The sequence below is a fragment of the Sturnus vulgaris genome, chromosome W (genome assembly GCF_052056855.1).
Source record: "Sturnus vulgaris isolate bStuVul1 chromosome W, bStuVul1.hap1, whole genome shotgun sequence".
Lineage (NCBI taxonomy): Eukaryota > Metazoa > Chordata > Aves > Passeriformes > Sturnidae > Sturnus > Sturnus vulgaris.
Genome location: NC_142282.1, coordinates 34,314,893 through 34,335,497, shown reverse-complemented (window position 1 = coordinate 34,335,497; position 20,605 = coordinate 34,314,893). Strand labels below are relative to the sequence as shown.

At 47.2% G+C, this 20,605-nt stretch overlaps 1 protein-coding gene across 1 annotated transcript; it reads left to right on the top strand.

Moving 5' to 3' along the window:
* The first annotated feature begins 1,938 nt into the window (after window positions 1-1,938).
* Window positions 1,939-20,134, top strand: LOC148220105 (endogenous retrovirus group K member 8 Gag polyprotein-like). Its single transcript, XM_088155784.1, has 2 exons — window positions 1,939-2,860; window positions 20,055-20,134. The coding sequence occupies exons 1-2, from the start codon at window positions 1,951-1,953 to the stop codon at window positions 20,132-20,134; spliced, it is 990 nt and encodes a 329-aa protein (XP_088011910.1). The 5' UTR covers window positions 1,939-1,950.
* The last annotated feature ends 471 nt before the right edge of the window (window positions 20,135-20,605 follow it).

The window sequence follows — 20,605 nt, the reverse complement described above, 5'->3', positions numbered from 1 at the left end:
TTGTTGTGATGGGTACATGTGCATCCACGTGTCAAACCTTTATGGTCAATTTCTCTACTCGGGCAGCAATGTCCTGCCAAATCTCAGCTGCCCAGATGGGTTTCCCTCTGTGCTGCCACTTGGCCTTTTTCCAGCAATCCAGCCATCCCCACAGAGCATTAGCTACCATCCATGAGTCAGTGTAGAGATAAAGCCTTGGCCACTTCTCTCGTTCAGCAATATCCAAAGCCAACTGGACGGCTTTATCTCTGCAACCTGATTCGATCCACCTTGTCCCTCGGTAGCTTGTGCAACTTGTCGTGTGGGGCTCCATACTGCAGCTTTCCATTTCCGGTTAGTGCCTACAATTCGGCAGGAACCATCAGTGAAGAGGGCATATCGTCTTTCAGTCTCCGGTGGCTCATTATATGTTGGGGCTTCCTCAGCACGTGCCACTTGCTCCTCTTCTTCTTCAGAAGACAATCCAAAAGTCTCACCTTCAGGCCAGTTTGTAATTATTTCCAGAATCCCAGGGCAATTTGGATTCCCAATACATCAGCAGAGGATATCTCCCACAGAGATAAGGAACACCACCCCTCCCTCATTTTAACAGATTGTGATAGAATACACATTTTTGCATTGTACCCCAGGACAGGGGTGAATTTGTAGAATGTGGGGAGTCCCAGTTGAATTTTAGGGGGAATTTGTGGAATTCTAGGGATCTCAGGGGAATTTTGGGGTGAATTTGGTGAATTTTAGGGTATACATGTTAATTTTAGGGTATACATGTGAATTTTTGGGTTCTCAGGTGAGTTTTGGGGATGCCAGGTGGATTTTGGTGTGTAGAGAGCCTGGTGCAGGAATGGCTAGAAGAGAAAGGCCATAGTCAGATCAACTTGGTGAGGCTAGCAAAGTAGGCCTCAGTCTCAAGGATACAGTGTCCTTGAGATAAGGAAGGCACGTAGAATTGAGAAAGACATGAATGCCGAAGTGCTTAGCTAAGCAGCACATCTAGACCAATGAGGAGCTAAGATTTTGCACTATGCATGAGCTAATTAAGCATTGTATTTAATCGCCACTCTGCGTATCAATAAACGAGACTTTGCTGATGACCATATGGTGTCCGCGTCTCCCTTCTCCGACAAATGGTGACCCCGACGCCCCCCCGTCGCTGAAAAGAAAACGGGGGAGAACGCGCCACGGTCGGTGAAGTAGAGTTGGGGCCTGCTGCAACCGGGTCGGTGTCAAACGACGTAGGGAAGACACCCCCAGGAGCTACAAAGGTGGTCCTGGGCCATACGTGCTGCCGAAGCCGGAGAGTTGCAACAGCGCTGACGACAAAAAATGGACAGGCAAGCAGCATATGATTTATTTATAGTGCATTTAGATAAGCTAGGGTTAAAAGAGATTAATCCCAGGAAGGACATACCGGGGTTGTTAGCCTGGGGTTATGCTAAAGGTTTATTCTCTAACCCTCACACCGTGCATGATTTGAATGAGTGGCGTAAGTTAGGGGATGCACTGTGGGAGGCGGTATTAGAGGATGATAAAACAGCAAAAAAGCTGGGGAAGATCTGGCGGGTAGTTCACAACGCACTGCTAAAGCAGCAGGCGGAGAGAAGGGCGGCTCGGGAGGCAGTAGAGGCATATAAGAGGAACGCTCAGTATGGCGATAACGAGCCCCGAGCACCAAGTACAACTAAAGTTGAAATACCTATCTCTGGGGGGACAGCAGGAATGACAGACATGGCTAGCTGCGCTTGGCCCTCTGCACCTCCCTTAGAAGAGCTCGAGGAGGATTCCGCCGCGGCGGCGGAGGCAATTGCAGAAGGCGGAGTAACCCCGCCTTACGAGGGCGAAGGACCTCAGTCCAGCGGCGAAAAATCCCCTTGCCGGTCTGAGCCTGGCGCCCCTAAGCCTGCCGCGGAGCCAGACCCTGTCCCTGGGGCGGAAAGCGACCTGTGGGAGGAGATGGCTAAACGGCGAAGGGAGGCGTGGAGTATGTTGGCCAGACACGGCTTGGAGACTGGGGACGAGGGCGCTGTTGACGCAGCGAAAGCCTGGGCTTTTCCCGTCACGTATACACAGGGAGTAAATCAACAGGGACAAGCCGTCCAGGTGGGAGCGTATGCGCCTCCCGATTGGAAGCTGCTGGCACAGTTGCGGCAGACAGTGATTCAGTTCGGGTTCCGGAGTGAGCCAGCTAAGCAGATGCTAGATTTCTTGTTTGATACATACCTGCTGTTGCCAAATGACATGAGAAGTATAGTGAAGCTGATTTTCACGCAACATCAGCAGTTGCTATTTAACGCGCATTGGCAGGCTCTTGTTCAGGAGTCAGTTGCAGTACAGAGAGGTGCTGGAGATCCACTAGCTGGAATTACAATAGATGAGTTAATGGGACTAGGACAATACCGTAGGACAGAGGCTCAAATGATTTCGGGACCTGATAAGGTCAGGGAAGCCATGCGTCTGGTAAGGAATGCCATCGATCAGGTCAAGGATAGCTCAGGCATACCCATGTATATGGGGATAAAACAGGGAAGAAATGAATCCTTTGGGGACTTTGTAGATAAGGCTGCTGCTGCTATTGAAAAGGCAGGAGTCCCAGAGTACATGAGAGGGGCGCTGCTAAAGCAATGTGCGTTGCAGAATAGCAATGAGGCAACAAAAAGGGTATTATCAACTTTGGGGGCCAATTGGACAATAGAGGAGGCGTTGGAGAGGATGGCACTGCAGCCGTCAGGGGCGCAGGCCTTCCTAGTTAGTGCACTAAAAGAAATAGGCTTGGGGCTACAAAAGCAAGCCGAGTCCACACAGTCGCAGGTGCTAGCCGCTCTTGCTCCGCTCCGTGCTTCTACAGCGACCCCAGCCACGTCGGGTGATCACCGACCTCCCTCGGCGCGCTGCTACAGATGCGGAGGAGGAGGCCACTTCCGACGTGAGTGCCGTGCCCCAGGAGTATGGTGCCAAAACTGCCAGAGCAACACGCATAACACGTCAGCTTGTCGCCGCAAGTCGGGAAACTCCCGGCGGAGCGCGCCCGGCAGCCGCGCCCGGACACAAGTAGCCGCCGTAACATCAGCGCCATCTCCTGTCTACAACCAGCCACAACAGGGAGCCTGGGACTCGACTTGGCAGCCGCAGTAAGAACATCTTTGCTAACAATACGCCCTACCAAAGTTCCAACTGGAGTTTATGGCCCGATAAATATCAAAGGACAAGCTCATGGAGGACTAATAGTGGGACGCTCGTCGAGCTCCATTGTAGGGCTGTTTGTGCTTCCAGGCGTCATTGATGCAGACTACACCGGGGAAATACAAATAATGGTATATACTCCTTTCCCTCCTATTACGATTGAAAAGGGCCAGCGTGTTGCTCAATTTATTCCACTTCCACAGTTGAGCCGGGGTGTTCAACCACAAAGACAAACCCCACGCGGAGACCAAGGATTCGGATCATCAGGTATTGCTATGCTCACAATGGATCTCCATACCAGACCCAAAAAGAAGGTGAAACTAACCTATGCAGGACAGACAATAGAAATGATGGGACTCCTAGACACTGGGGCAGATACCAGCATTGTCTCTCCAGAAAAATGGCCCCACAACTGGCCATCGCTGCAGACCACGGATACCGTGACAGGCGTCGGAGGGTTCACCCTCGCCAGAAAAACGCCCCCAATAAAGGTTACTGTAGATGGGCAAGATTTGGTGACTGTGTTGTCCGTAGTTGCGTTACCGCCATCGGTACATTGCTTGATTGGAAGGGACATCTTGGCTCAGATGGGGGTCGTTTTATCCAACGAGCACCCTTTGGGGTAATTGCCATTGCTTGGACTTTCCCGATCCCAATCACCTGGACTACCAATGAACCGGTAATGGTTAAGCAATGGCCTCTAAAAAGGGAAAGTCTAATACAAGCACATCAACTCGTAAAGGAACAATTCCAACAAGGACATTTGAAACTCTCGACAAGCCCATGGAACACGCCAATTTTTGTGATCAAAAAGAAGTCAGGAAAATATCGTCTTCTGCACGATTTAAGAGCAGTAAATGATCAGATGGAGGCGATGGGGGCATTACAGCCAGGCCTCCCCAACCCAGCAATGCTCCCACAGCATTGGCCTCTTCTGATCATTGATCTAAAGGACTGCTTCTTCACTATAGCCTTACACCCTCAAGATACTAAAAGATTTGCGTTCACCCTACCAGCAATAAACAGAGGAGAACCTGATAAACGGTATGAATGGACTGTTCTTCCACAAGGAATGAAGAACTCGCCTACCCTGTGCCAACTGTATGTTGATGCCGCATTACAACCATTGAGGATACAGTGGCCCAACACAATTATTTATCATTATATGGATGATATCCTCTTTGCTCAAGAATCAGCATTTACAGACACTCAGATGCAGGAGATTCAAAGCGCCCTAGCAAAGGCATCCCTCATAATAGCTCAAGAAAAAATACAGCGATCCACACCATGGAGGTACTTGGGGTGGTCTATCACAGGCCAGATCGTACGGCCGCAGAAGCTCCAGCTTGCAACAAAGATCACCACTCTAAATGAGGCACAGCGACTGCTAGGAGATCTGCAATGGCTCAAGCCGATTGTTGGGATACCCAACTCCTTGCTAGACTCCCTCAGGCCACTACTTAAAGGAACTGACCCAACCGCACCCGTAACCGTGACCCCGCAACAACATGAAGCCCTCAAGGGTATTATACGCTGCATCGATGAGGGGTTTGTCTCCCGCCGAGATATCTCCTCGCCCATCGATCTTACCATCTGGAGTACTGCCAACCACCTACTCGGTGCACTCACACAGCTACAAAAGAAAACGCGGGAGACACGGGTACTAGAATGGATAACCCCACCTTTACAAGTAAAAAGGACAATCAGCACAAAAATCGAACAAGTAGCCACCTTGATTCGTAAGGGTCGGGTAAGGATTATGGAAATCACCGGACTAAGCCCGACAGTGATTTATTTGCCCATGAAAAAGGAGGACTTAGATTGGTACCTCCTCAATTCAGGAGATCTACAAACGGCCTTGCTGGAAGTCGGAGCAGCCATCCACACCGGACCGCTGATGCCACGTCACCTTCAGTGGCTAGGAAATTGGGACTGGATAGCGAAGCCACTACGATCGGAGCAGCCGATAGCGGGCGCCACCACAGCCTTCACGGATGCCGGGAAAAAGACGAGAAGAGCAGCGATCACCTGGAAAGAAGGCCCTCGGTGGAGGAATAAAACAATAGATGCAGCCCCAGAGGACAGCTTACAAACATTGGAATTGCTTGCCGTTGTGTGGGCACTAAGTGAACTGCAAGGGCCTTTGAATGTGGTCACTGACTCATTTTATGTAGCAGGAGTAGCACAGAGAATTGAGGACGCCTCTGTGAAAGAGGTGCAGAACAAGAGACTCTATGAACTCTTGCTGCAGCTAAAGCGAGCAGTAGGAGCAAGGTTCAAGCCTTATTGTATAATACACGTCAGGAGTCATAAGTGGGACGTAGGCTTGGGAGAAGGCAACGCCAGGGCGGATAGACTGGTTATGAATGTAGCTGATGACAGGGGGATTGAAGCAAGGGAGTCACACACACGATTTCACCAAAATGCTAAAGGATTGGTGCGTAAGTTCAAAATAGGCATGCAAGAGGCTAAGGCAATAGTGAGAGCCTGCCCCACCTGCAGTCATCACAATAGTGGAGTAGGCCTTGGGTGTGGGGTAAACCCTCGGGGTCTGGAGAGTAACGAAATTTGGCAGATGGACGTCACACACGTAGCAGAGTTTGGGAGGCTCAAGTATGTGCACGTTACGATAGATACTTATAGTAAATATGTCTGGGCTACAGCGCAGACAGGGGAAAAGGCAATCCATGTAATTAGACACCTGACAAGTTGCTTTGCAGTTATGGGAACGCCTAGGGAGGTAAAGACCGACAACGGACCTGCATATGTCAGTGGGAAAGTAAGTCAGTTTATGAGACTCTGGGGAATCAGACATATTACAGGAGTACCACACTCACCCACGGGACAGGCCATAGTAGAAAGGGCCAATGGTACACTCAAGCTATATCTACTCAAACACAAATCCATAGGCGATCCGCAAGAAAGACTAGCTAAAGCTCTTTATGTAATGAATTACTTGTGTGTGTTTGGGGATGAATTTGAGCCGCCTGCAATCAGGCATAGAGGGAAAAGGGAAGGTAACAGAGGAGAGCACATGAAGGCATGGGTAAAGTACCGGGATCCAAAGACAGGAATATGGAATGGCCCAGCGGAAGTGGTATATTGGGGGAGAGGCTATGTTTGTGTTTCTACCCCCACAGGAACAGTTTGGGTCCCTGCTAGGTGGGTGAAGCCCGTCCTAGATGACCGAACTGGTGGAAAGATTCCTGAGGAGGCAGCTGGCTCCAGTCGATCAGGAGCGGATCCAGCAGAAGCTGACGGTGACCTTACAGCCTTATTTAGCGAAGCTGGGATGCTATAGCAGCGCTGCCCGTGAAGCGCTAAAGCAGTCGCCACCGAATTGGGCTGATTGGATTGAGAGCCACGCCCACCAAGAAGAACAGCCTCTCAGCAGCCGTCCTTGTTGTGCGTGTGGGGGGCCGTGGTGTGAGGCTTGGATAGCTCTAAAGTGCGGGGGCTGTGGGGACTGCTCGTGGGTGGAACAGAGAACAGTGTTTAGTTTGTGGTGCTGGAGGTGTCAAAGTGACGACCTAAGAGATTCAGATTGGGGTCTGGCCCTAGAAAAAGAAGCAGGAGTGCCATATGCCCAGGTACGAAACCTATACGAGACACCAGAACAGCTCCTGTTAGCTTGGGCCCGGTGGGAACTTACCAACTGGATTAAGAGGCAGCACATCTATGCAAATTCGCACATTATCGCTGCAAGATGCAGACATAAAGTCCCACACCTGCCTTGGCCTCGGGTAGGACCAGTTAAGCCCGGTACAGACCCAGAGGAGGTATTGAATCAGAGTATAGAAAAGGTGAAACAACTGCAGATAACAAGGAGCAATACAGGGCGTAAAAAGAATAGGCCGCCAAAGAAATCAAAATGATGATCATTACACTGCTTATGCTTGCTAACTTTGCTCGCACAAAATCTTTTCCAATGCAGCATGCGCCTCGGGAGAACGTATGGGTAACATTCGCTAACATAACAAAGCAAGAATCAATCTGCTTAAGTCTAGGGGGAGTACAAAATCCTTTTAGAACCTGCCTAGTAGGGTTGCCAGTATGGAGGCCAGGAGAGTTCGAGGGATACGTGGCCAACAAAACTCTAACTACCTTAAGTGATGGGAATCTAACGGAGGCCTGTGCTCCATCTGGCAGCGACCCAGCACAGCACGATGGGTGTTGGCAATGCAAAATTGTCTTGGCCCTAAACCAGACTCTAGCCTCTCCTCCGGAAGAGCTTGACCTCTTTGGGAGCACTAGTACCACTATAGGGAGCAAAACAGGAGGGTGGTTTAGTTTTGTGCCACAGAATCCGGGGGACTGGAACCGGAACCGTAAGTATTGGGCAACCCTTGACTCTAACCTTCAGTCAGACACCATCTCTCTCCAGCTTTACTCCAATTGCAACGGTAGTAACATCACCAAGGCCAAGGCATTGCCCCCAGGTATATTTTTAATTTGTGGGGACCGTGCTTGGAATGGCATCCCCGCGAGGCCTCAAGGGGGGCCTTGCTATCTAGGAAAACTAAACATGTTTCACCCCAATGTAACTACCCTCATGCAACTCGCAAGGAACGAAAGTGCAGGGAGACAGAAACGCAGCTTACACGATCTTGACTGCGCCGACATAGGGCAACCAAACTTTTGGAATGATTTCACACAGGTAGCGGTTGCCACACTCCTCCCCGGAGCAGCAGCCCTCAAAGCTATGACCCTGGCCAAGAAATTAGGGTGCTGGGCAAAAGATGAACTCAATACCACCTCTCAGGTGTTAGACATGATGGCCAAGGATGTCTCAAGCGTGAACCACGCAGTATTGCAAAACAGAGCAGCCATTGACTTCCTACTCCTAGCTTAGGGGCATGGTTGCGAGGAGTTCGAGGGAATGTGCTGCATGAATTTATCTGACCACTCTGAGTCCATCCACAAAAAGATACAAGACATGCAGCAGAAATTACACAACCTAAAAGAAGAAGATGGTTGGGGCATCGACGAGTGGTTAAAAAGCCTAGGTCTTGGGGGATGGATTCGAACCGTTATTAAGTATGCTATTATGGTGTTAGGTATATTCTTGTGCTTAGCTTTATTGCTACCTTGCTTGATAACTTGCTTACAAAATTTTATTCAAAAGACTGTTAGCAAAGCTTGGCATGCCACTCTTCTAGCTCAAAAAGAAAACGGGGGAAGTGTAGAGAGCCTGGTGCAGGAATGGCTAGAAGAGAAAGGCCATAGTCAGATCAACTTGGTGAGGCTAGCAAAGTAGGCCTCAGTCTCAAGGATACAGTGTCCTTGAGATAAGGAAGGCACGTAGAATTGAGAAAGACATGAATGCCGAAGTGCTTAGCTAAGCAGCACATCTAGACCAATGAGGAGCTAAGATTTTGCACTATGCATGAGCTAATTAAGCATTGTATTTAATCGCCACTCTGCGTATCAATAAACGAGACTTTGCTGATGACCATATGGTGTCCGCGTCTCCCTTCTCCGACATTGGTGTGAATTCTGTCAATTTTGGGGTATCCAGGTGAGCATTTGGTAGTCATGGGAGAATTTTGGGATGAATTTGGGGGAATGCAGGTGGATTTTCCAGGGAATTTTGGTGATTTTTGGGAGACCCAGATGGGTCTTGGAGTGAATTTGATGGATTTGGGGGTATCTGCGTGGGTTTTGAGGGGGATTGGAGACATTTTGGGGTGAATTTGGGAGGTGTTGGGGGGACTGGGTGTTGGGGGTGATTTGAGGGATTTTGGGGTTTGCAGGTGGGATTTTGGGGTTAAGCCCTGGGATTTGGGGGTCCCCCGTTAATTTTGCGGGGAAATTGTGGAATCCCAGGGAGGACTGCGGGGTGAATTTGGGGGGTTTTGGGTTTCCCAGGTGAATTTCTGAGGTGAAAAGGTTCAAAAGGTTTTTTTTTTTAAACAAGTTAAAGCCAGAAGGTTATTGAAAATTAATATATGTGATGCAAGTAGGTAATATGCAGACAATACACAGCGAGACAAATCATGGGAAAAATACAGTGGTAACACATGAGTGTGTGAGGACGGGATCAGTATAGCTAAGGCTCAGTTGAAGCTGAATTTGGAAAAGCATGCCAAAAATAAGAATAATAAAGGCACCTATGGGTATTTCAGTGGGAAAAGGAAGATGAAACAAACCTATCACAACTCCCCTATTCCCCCCCCTCCCCCATAAGCCAGACAGGACTAGTGACAACAGACAAGGAGAAGGCTGAGGTACTCAAGTGTTGGTCTCAATTTTTACTGACAGTCACTATTTCCACATCTGTCAGGTTACTGGACTGGTGGACTTGATCCTAAGCCATAGTAGCAGGTCAGCTTTCAGACCACTTGAGGAACCTGAGTATGCAAGACCATGGGACCCACCCAGAGGCATGTCAGGGCCCTGAGAGAACTGGTAGCTGTAGTTGCTAAGGTGCTTCCTCCATCATATTTGAGAAATCAAGGCAACCAGCTGAAATCTCCAGACACTGTGTTGTATTGACTCTAATACTCTTGGTCTTTTTTGTAAATCTTAGAGCTCTGAGTCAATTTTTGCAGAGGATTCCCAATGCAGTTTCAAAAATGGAATCTTTGTTACTGGTCCTCATGTTGATCTTGGATATTTCCATTTTCTGCACTCCTGTATTTTCAAAACACTTGTAATGACTGAAAAGAAAGCTGAGAAGAGGCATTATGCTCTTTCGAGTGATATAAATGGACCAGTATTCTTTTCAGACTAATATATTTTTGCTGTGTCTAAGCACATGTGCATGCCTGTGTTTGATTTATGTGTCCAGGTTTTGGCAATGGGGCAGCCACAGGGCCGTCCTGTGACAATGGCCCAGGTGCTGCCCTGTCCTGCTTTCTTCCAACTGGCTCCACTTCAGGATGTCCTCCCTGCTGAGAAAAGAGGCTGGGACAGCACCTTTAGAAATGTGACGTTCTGGTTTGTTTTGTTTTGTTATTTTTAAAGTTTCTAAAAACATTCACCCTGATTTTTGGATGTGTTGGGTTTGGAGTTTTTTTCAGTTTAGGGTGGGTTTTTTTGTGGGCTTTTTTGTCTCTTTGGGGATTATTGGTTGGGGTTTTTTGTGTGTTTCCTTGGTCTGCTTTTTTTGTTTGTTTGGTTTTTTTTATTACTGTTTTGTAGAGATTTTTAAGGAAATTGATTGGAAAACTGAATAGTCCTCCACTATAGTCTCCTGGATTCACCTGAGACTCTTCCTAGGCATTACCCTGATCCTTTTTGCAATGAGTCTCACATCATTCTCCAGAAGAAACTGTCTGCTTATGGTTTGGGTGGTTGGGGTGTTTGCTGGGTGACAAACTGGGTGATGGCCAGGCCCACAGAGTGGTGGGAAATAGAGTTCATCCAGTTGGTCCGCAAGGCTCCGTCTTGGGCCCAGTCCTGTTTAATATCTTTATGAGTGATCTGGACAAGGGGATAGAGTACAAGCCCAGGAAGTTCACAGATGATGCAAAGTTGGCTGGTAGTGTTTTTTTCTTCTGGAGGACAGCAGGCTCTGCTTCTTCTTCCTCCTGTTCTGAGGTCGCTGCTCCCTCTTCATCCCTCATTAAGTGTGCTGATTTTGTCACTTGGATGAGAAAACAAACAATTTTAGAAACAATACTAGTGGCAGGGTACAAGAAAGGAAGAGTTCACATGAATCGCCCCCCCAACAACAGACAATACCTGAAGGCTCCTCTGAGCCAGCTTAATGACTACACCAGAACCCACTGTCCCCCAAAGATACTCCCTTCTCCCTGGCCCCAGACATGATGTGAGATGGAATAGAATAATTAAGAATGAGATTCTCCCTATGTAACTCCATCATACTTCGATTCTGGGAAAAAATTTTCTTGAAGTTCTATCATTTCAGATCATTTGAATTTGCATACTAAAAAGTCTAACCAGAAACTCATGACAATATTAATAGCCCATTCCAGAATGTCCTAGATGATATACACTTCTTTCAAGAGAATGTGATACCTCATGTGACTTCTCCAGAATTTAAATGAACAGCGGGAGTAGTCTACAAGATTCTTGCTGCCATCTGGATTTCCTGGTATTTGGCTGGTCTATGTAAGCCAACCAGCTATTCAGCAGATGGAATAGTAGTGTGATGCTTGATGGTATGTGAGACGGAACACAGTAATTTATGCCTTTTTGCATACTGATGAAGCTGTAAAGAAAGCTCCATAATGCTCAGACAAGGAGGCTGCTGGACTTCAAGCAGCAAAGGCCCAAAACGAACCAGTGAAAAGGTGGCATTGAAAAAAAAAGCCAGGTGGGGAGCAAAGTGATGCTATAGGGCAGTTTACTAAAAGAGGAAATCAAGTGGAAAAAAACGTCCAAGAGTGAAGGAATAACAGGGAAAATGAAACTAAGGAAGGAAATCAGTCTCAGCTCATCATTTCAGAAGCTAACAAGTTGTCCTTGCAATGATGCATAAAGTGAGAAATAATAAATATATCTGCGCCAAAATCTGAAATATGAACTTTATTGCATTCTGTCTTTCATGGAATCATACAACTGTCTGTGATTAAAGATCATCTAGTCCAACTTCCTTGCCAGGTAGATCTTACAGTCGATCAAATTGCTCAAGATTAGCCAAACTGATAAGGAGCACTCTCAATGATGGGGCATCCACAACTTCTCTGGAACACCCGTTTGAGTGTCTCACCAGCTTCATTGTAGAAAAGGTTTTCCTTTTAGCCAATCTAAACCTAGTCTCAGTTTGAAAGCATGGCCCCTTGTCCTGCCTCTGCAAACCTTCCGAAAAAGTCTTTCTCCATTTGTCTTATACCCTCTTTACATATTCAAAGGCCACCATACTGTCTCTTTTGATAGGTTGACTTAGGAAGAAGAAACTCAGAAGAGATTCTTCCTAAGGGAATTTCCTCTGTGGGGGTTGGGATACCTGCAACAGCCAATTAGAGAAAGTTAGTTCGCTCCGTGAACACACATTTTGAGGAAGGTAATCCGGAACTGACCCTCTTTGTCTTCCGGCGGCTGAGCAGGTAACACCAACCCGAGCTTCCCTCTCCCCCATGCGGGGGGGGGGGAAGGCTCGGGAGGCCACTTGGGCCCCGTTTGCCAACGAGGGGGACCCGATGGCCGGGGGGAGAAAAAGTTGTGTGATAAGACCTTCACGGCTTCCTCCTCCACGGGCCTGCGGCTCTGGCGTGGGGGGAGGCCGACTCTTGCTGCTGCCGGCAGGGCCGGGCCTGCCCAGGTGGCCATGAGCAGTGTGGGGCTGCAGCCCAGCCCCAGAAAGGCTGATTAACACCTCGGCTGCCCACCCCAGCACAGCCTGAGCCTGGCCCAACTCCTGTAGTTGTGTTAAACTTTAACTCTTTAGTGCTCAGATAAGATTTGCAAAGCCTCCAGCCTTTCCTTTGAATATCAAAGGGAATAAGAAGATTTCTGAAGTCAGTGATCTAAGAGCTAAGTTTTTAAGATGGAAAGAGAATGAGAAGATGCTGAAATGGCTGAAAATCTTTTTGTGAAATTGTAGGAATGAACTGATGTACTGAATATTCCTATAAACCATGGAAAGAGACATGGGGGGATGGAAATGTTCCATTTAATAGATGATTTAACTAAAGAGCACCTGTGTTGAGAATTTCTGTCCTGAGAAAAGAAGAAGATTTTGGTTATCTGAAGATGAAGCCCGAGCAGAGAAAAAGGAGACAGAGAGAATATTTGCGGTTGAACATTTCATTCTTAAAAGTAATACCCCATGAGACAGACATGGCCCACATCTACAACTTTGGGACGGTTGTAGAGTTGGGAGGAGCATCACGGTTGCAGGTTCCCGGGCGGATGCAAATCGTGAAAGATAAAACCACAAGAAAACTGTTTTTTTCCTTCTTGTGGGAAAAATCCCTACAACTTCAACAAGAAGAAGCTTCTCTCTCCAGAAGTGAACTGAGAAAGACTAAATTGGGCACTGACCGAAGTATTTGTTATATGTTTGTTTTGTTGTTATGAAGATTGGGAGAGGGAGGGAAGGAGTGATCTAAAAAATCTTATTCTGAAAATTTTTTTTTCCTCTCTTTTTGTTTGTGTAGTTAATAAATTTTCTTTTATACTCTCTCAAGTTTTAGGCCTGGCTTGCTCTTTTGCTCCTGGTTCTGTCTCACAACAAGAAAAATAAGTTTATTCAAATTGGCAACTCAAACTCAAGACATTAATTTGGAGCGTTGGCCGGGAAAGTCAAAATTAAACCAAGACACTCTCCAGAAACCTCTCTTCTCCAGGCTAAAAGATCCTACTTTTCACAAGAACCAGTTCATAAACTGAGATGGAAGACATCTCAGGAGATCAGATCATCCAACAGCTCAGCGTAAGAATAGCTCTGAAGTCAGATCAACTAGCTTAGGGCTGTGTCTGTTTGAATTTTGAAAATTACCAGGAATTGAAATGCTTCAAGGAAGAGAACTCTGGGTGGCTCCAGAAACAGCCTGAGAAACGCGAGCAAACTCGAAACCTCAGAAACTACCACTGCTTTCTCTCCCTCAGCCCAAGCAGTCACAAAGAAGAAGTGTTCCCAGCAGGCTGGGATAGCACACATATACACTACATATACATGACAGGCATCGCCAGCAGCCACATCCTGCTCCTTTCTGTGCCTGGCAGGAGTGAGACTGGATGTTTACATGTGGGCAAACTGGGTCCCTCCAGCAGCTCAGACACTCAGCCTGCCCAGTGACCCCACTGAATTCCAGTATTCGCAGTGTCCCAAGGCCACAGCACTACTCCGCTTGCTGGCACAGACCATCACACGCCTCCTAAATCAGTCAGGACTGCCCGGGTCCCACAGCCAGCACCTCACGTGCTCTCCCCCAGGCCACTGCCATTGTTCACCAACTTCTCCACTTTGATCTTTGCTGGTGCTCTCAACACTGGCACACCCAGATGTTCTGCAGCTGTTGTCTCCTGGTGGAAAGGACTTGTAAAGCCATGTTTCCTAACAGGACTTCCACAACCTTTCAAAGCAACCTTTTCTGGGGTATGAACAATCTCATTCAAATGTCAACATTTCTTTTCCCATATGTGAAATCAGAATGTCCTTCTTCCGGGCATGCCCAAAACAAGGCACAAACTACATTGTGCCTTCTGTTTCTCATGCTGACTTGTTTGTAAACAATGCTAGGAGAATACCTGTTTTGATCCAAGCTAATCTCTGGCCCTTATATTGCTTTCGGTAGTAAGTTTTGCTTTGCTATTTACTTGATGTCCCATTGAATTTTTGAATCATAAACAGACTATCTGACAGTATAGCAGCATAGCAGTGATGAATAAATGCAAGTACCATCTGCTCCTTTACCAAATTTTCCATTTCCATATTCACAGTTGGGGGATTCTGTATTTCTTCACTTGCCATAAATTCTCTGCAGGATGGAAAGTAGATATGTAGAATGGAATCACATGATATATGTCATATCATATGTGATATTACATAGAAAGAAAAAATGATCAAGTATTACTTTGATAGAAACCAAAAGTGAACACTAGCCACTTTGTGTTGCTCATTGTCCAAAAGAAGACTGCCACCTTTTTGACCTGAAACTCTGAACTACACACTTCTTTTGCATGAGCTTCCAGTCCTTGAGTCTCCCTTGCCATTTCAGTTGATGCCATTTTTCTTTCTCAAGCTCTGATTTCATTCGATTCAAGAGTAGCTTGGCAGTTGCCCTCTCATTATCCAGCAGTGCTCTCTTTACATTCTGTGTATTAAAAAAGAAAACCAGAAGTAGAAGCAGCATATGACATGCAAAAAGAAACAAAACATTGTCTATTCTACAGAAAATGAGGGGAGAAAAGAACACAAATGATAACCAATACCCTGCCAAGTGGAAATTTCTTCTATATTTCAATGATTGATAGGCAGAAAAAATGAATTTCATTTGGGGAAAGAAAGACATTCTAGTAATATTCAGGCTGCTATCTTGCCCCAGGTAAAACATTTACCATGGCCTCAGCGTTAATGAGCTTGTGAACATCAGCTGCCAAGAGGAAGGACATTTCCTCCAGTTTCACAGAATACTTGGTCAGTACATCTGCTATCTGTGCAATCAAAGAATACAGAAAAGCAACAACAATGAAAAGTAGAACTCAAATATCAATTTCCCAAGTTAAAATCTACATGAACTGAAAGCTTTTTCTCGGCCCCAAAATAGGGTTTTTCACCCTTCCTCTGGTCTAGCTCGGGTGTTAGGGTGAAATTCCCCTGGGCCCTAGCCTCAGGGACGTAGTTAAGGTATCAAAAGAGGCTCTTTCCCCTAATAAAGTTACAGGTTTATTTCTCGTGGGTAGTGAGTGAAAAAAGGGAAAGGAAAAAGGGAGAAAAGAGCGGGGGAAGAGGGAAAAGTGCGGGGTAAAAGAGAGGGGGAAGAGCGCGGGTAAGAGTGTGGGGGGAAAAAGAGTGGGGTAAGAGAGAGAAAAGAGGGGGAAGAGAAGGGGGAAGAGAACAGGAGAAGAGCGCGGGGGAAGGGAGCGAGGCCAGGGGGTACTGACCTTTTCTAGGGTCTGGAAAGGGGGGGCGGGGAGAAATTGGATCCCAGCCAGCTCTGTGTGCCCAGGAGGGGAAAGGGACCAAGATACAGGGCACAGCAGGGGTCACGGGATGTACCATTTACAATGTATCTAGGAAACGCAACATCTCCCCATTCTTGGTTTAACAAAGTTGAAAGAAGGATATTGGTATCATTCAAATTACGATTTTGCCCACCACTTGTAGCTGGCGGGAGGGTTAGATTGTTTCAAGTCTTTCATTTCTATGTGATTGACTACTGAGGTAGAGGGAATGAGACTATGAATAGCCTTGAAAACCAAGTGACGTAGGATCCCGAATGCCATTATTACAAGAAAAAGAATAACAAAAATTAACATAATTGTTTTGACTATAGATGTCCACCACCCTGTGAGTCCCCAGCCTTTGAACAGTCCATTGAACCAATCTTCAGATTCTTGCTTCACTTGTCCGATTAAGTTGTTCATGTTTCGGAGGGCAGCATGGATGTTAGGAGCTTTCGAGGTCGGGTCCATACAGCAAAGTCCTTCAAATTCCTGGCACTCATGACCGTGCAATAGCAAGAGAAAATCTATAGCAGCACGATTTTGTAGTGTGGCCTGCTGTGGACAGACACATGTTTTTCTGTTGGACCGTCTGTGCCAGCGTCACCCAGATGTTCTGACATGGCTGAGGGACGATCCATGCAGCTGCTAGACTGTTCAGTGTTAACAGGAAGACAGCTTGGATGGGGTTCATCACGGGAGTGAGAGAAGAGAAGCTTTTCTCTAAAAGGAAATACAAACATTATAAAACCTATTAAAAGTCTCTATCTGCCGGAATGCCACCTTCTATGAGGATTTCTTTTCCTTTTTTCCGGCGGCGTCTTCTTTTTGAAGCCACTGCTACCTGCTCCTCGTTCTCCTCAGTTGGAGCAGGATGTTTGGGAACAAACGGTTTCACCCAATTTTGGGGAATCCACCGAGGGCCTGAGGGAGTGGATACACACGCATAGCCACGCCCGCAGGTAACAAGCTCATAGGGACCTTTGATTTCCCAGGTTTCCGAGTCCCTAATCAAAACTGGAGGATGTTGGGATAACTTGAATTGTTTACTACTGTTAAAGTGACGTACCACAGGTGGACTCATGTTCTCAAATGAACAATTCAGGAAATTGATAGTCAACATGGCTTTGCAGAGCTTCTGCTGTGGAGACATCCACGCAGTTGAACTGCTCTGTTGAGCCAAAACCTGCTTGAGTGTCTGATTGCCTCGCTCCACTATACCTTGGCCTGTGGGGGAGTGGGAGGTGCCAGTTTTATGTTCCACTCCCCACTGCTGGACGAATTACAGGAACTCCTTGGACTTATACGCTGCACCCTTATCAGTTTTGATTTCCTTAGGGATCCCCAACACTGAAAAGGCTTGCACTAGGTGTTGTTTAGCATGCACCGCCCTTTCTCCTGCATGGGCAGAGGCATAGACTGCGCCTGAATACGTGTCTATGCTAATATGCACATATTTGAGGCGACCAAAACTAGGAATGTGTGTGATGTCTGTTTGCCATACCTCACAACTGCCAAGACCTCGGGGGTTAACCCCCATGCCTATTGAGGGCATGGTGTGAAGCTGACAGTTGGGACAGGTGGCCACAATGGCTCGAGCCTGACTCCGTGTTAGCTGGAACTGACGCATTAGACCTCGTGTATTCTGGTGATACTGCTGGTGGCTCAGCTTTGCCTGTTGGAAGATGTCAGGAAGGCCGGCTTGTTCTGCTGGGGTTGCTTGTTCTGCTGGGGTTGCAAGGGAGTCTGCCTGACGGTTCCCTTCTGCAATTTCACCTGGCAAATCTGTGTGTGATCTCACATGCATCACATAGAACAGGTGTTCTCTATGAGAAATCAAATAAATTAGTTTGGAAAGCAACCTGAATAGCTGCTCATTTTTGATGTCTCTGAGCACTGCCTGCTCTACCCTGGACACTCTCCCCGTTACATAGGCTGAGTCTGTCACCAAGTTGATTGGCTCTGAGAACTTTTCAAAGGCTCTCACGACTGCTGCCAGTTCAGCTACCTGGGGTGACCCTTCCACAAACTCAACATCAGCTTCCCAATGCTGAGTCTGGGGATTTTTCCAAGTCATCACCGACTTGTGGGACTCCCCAGAGGCATCCGTGAACACTGTGAGAGCTTTGAGTGGTCTCCGACTCCTCTTCTCACTAGGAATGAGGTGGAATTCCTCATTAAACAGCTTGTGAGAAGGGGCATGGACTGATATTTGTCCTCTGTAGCTGTCCAGGGCTAATTGGAGACTGGCATTGCTCTGGAGTAAATGCTCAAACATCTCTTTAGTCAATCTTTCAGGAGAGTTCTTTCTCTCCTCAGACAGTTTAACAGGGAGGTGAATACATGAGAAGTCACAACCAGCTAGTTTATACAGTCTGATCCTTGCTTTCCGAATCAGTTGTGCTATTAACTCTTGTGGCTTAGTGATAGTTTTGGATCTTTGGTGGGAGAGGAAGACCCACTCTATGATTAAGAGTGACTCTCTCTGCTCCTTGATCCATTGGAATATTAACCCGTGTAAGTGTGGCAGTTTTCCGAGGACAATGAATTTGAAGGGCAGCTCAGGCTGGTATCGGTGAGCCTGCCTCTCTCCTAAAGTCTTTTGTACCTTTTCGATTGCAGTCTTTGCCTCTGGGGTCAGTTCCCTGGGAGAAAGCAGCTCTCTCTCCCCTTTCAATAAATTGAAGAGAGGTTCTAGGTCCTCATTAGTGAGGCCTAGCCAGGGCCTAACCCAATTCAATGACCCACACAGTGAATGGAGATCTGCTAAGGTTTTTGGATTACAATTAATTTCCAATTTCTGCAGAACAATGGTCCGTGCAGTAATTTCCAGGCCCAGGTACTTCCAAGGTGGCATCCTTTGGACTTTGTCCTCCTGCAATTCAAATCCAGCAGAGGTTAAAACTTTAACCACTAGGTCAAGTGTGTCTTGGAGTAGAGAGTTATCGGGTGCACACACTAGCACATCATCCATGTAATGAAGGATGATGGCCTCCCCTCTCTGGGCACGCACCTGGGACAGCAATGAGGCCACATACCACTGGCAGATGGAGGGACTACATTTTAATCCCTGGGGCAAAACTGTGCAGTGGTAGCGCTTCATTGGGGCCTCCCGATTGATGGTAGGAACCGAGAAGGCGAACCTTGGGGCATCCTCTGGGTGTAGGGGAATGTGGAAGAAACAGTCCTTGATGTCTAGAACAGCCAATTGCCAATCTCTGGGAAGTATTGTTGGAGAAGGCATTCCAGGTTGGAGAGACCCCATCCATGTCCTCAATTACTTTGTTTATTTCCCGGAGGTCGTGGAGAAGCCTCCACTTGTCCTTCCCCGGTTTCTTTACCACAAAAATCGGGAAATTCCACGCACTTGTGGTCTCTTCTATGTGGCCTTTAGCCAATTGTTCCTCCACAAGCTCCTCAAGCGCCCTGAGCTTCTCCTTACTCATCGGCCACTGTGCTACCCACTTTGGGGTATGATCTAGCCATTTCAACTTTTGGGTAGGGCGCCCCACAGTGGCCGCTTCTAAAAATCCCGAGGAGTTATAGGAATAATCAATTTCACCCCCCACTGGGACATGGTGTCTCTCCCCCATAGAGGGCATTTATAATCTGTAACAAATGGACGGATGCTAGCCAATTTTCCATCCGGCCCCTCAATTTGTACGATGCTTTTTGATATTTTTGCCAATTTTACTCCTCCTACACCCTGGATTCTGCCTGCCACAGGCTGAAGTTCCCAATGTGACGGCCACATCCTTTCGGGTATGAAAGTCACATCAGCACCTGTGTCCAGTACCCCCTCCACATGGAGGTGATCTGATCCACGGGTTAGGTTGCATGCCAGAGAGGGCTTATCCTCACCCACCACTTCTGCCCAGTAGACTTCAGGTGATTTTCCATCTACTGGGACCTCCTGTGGAACAGGAATGGCCTGGGCAAGGATTTGTCCCTCAGCCAGGTAATATGGTGGTAGAGGACATCGTGCCAGGAGAATGAGGCCAGTTATGCTTCCCTTGATGGTCATGGGAACCACCTCAATCTCTAGGGGTGTGTGTGCTGTGTCACCGACAACAAAGTACTCACTGTCCAGTTTCATGTGGTTTAACATCACGTCCTGTGTACTGTTAGGTAAGTCCACTGTTATGACTGTCCAATCAGGTGACCTGAAATGAAAACCTCCCGTAGTCACAAGCCTAAAACGGCCTAGTGGCTTCCAAACCTTGTTAATTGAACATTTGATATTTTCATTGCCATACATCCCCACACCCTCTATCCCATCCTCCACCTTTTTGTTTATTAAGAGAGAGTGTTTTGCAAGTGTGGAGCCCGCCGCATTTATAGCCGAGCGCGCTATGGCGTTAATGGGGGGTACGCGCTGTAAAGTTAGTTTTTTTTGTTTGTTGATCTTCTTCTGTTTCTGGTTGCGTGGACAGTCCCTGGAGAAGTGCCCTGGCTGCTTGCACTGGAAGCAGATGATGTGCTGCAGTTGCTCTGGTGACATTGGTTGCTTCTTGGCTTCTGGTGTTACAGCTGCCATGGTCTTTGGGTGTGCCAGTCCTGGATTTCTTTCGTGTCCACTGAACAGTTCTGCTTTCCTGGCACAGGCTTCTATCATCTGTGCTAAGCTAGGTGCTGGCTCCAGGGGAAGGCCAAAGATAACCCTAGGGCAGGTTTCATTAGCATTCCTCTGAGCCATTTCTTTAATTAATTCAGCTTGTAATACTGGATCAGACACTTGTCTTTCTACTTGCGTACGAAGGCGGTCCACAAACTGTAAGAAATTCTCAGAAGTAAACTGTTTAATGTTAATATAACTGCCTTTAGTATCTACTGTTGGTAATTGATTAAAGGC

Coding starts and splice junctions, on each gene's coding strand:
- LOC148220105 (XM_088155784.1), top strand. CDS start 1,951: ATGGCTAAACGGCGAAGGGAGGCGTGGAGTATGTTGGCCAGACACGGC. Junction 2,861..20,054: donor AGCGACCCCAGCCACGTCGG/GTGATCACCGAC, acceptor TTGTTTATTAAG/AGAGAGTGTTTTGCAAGTGT.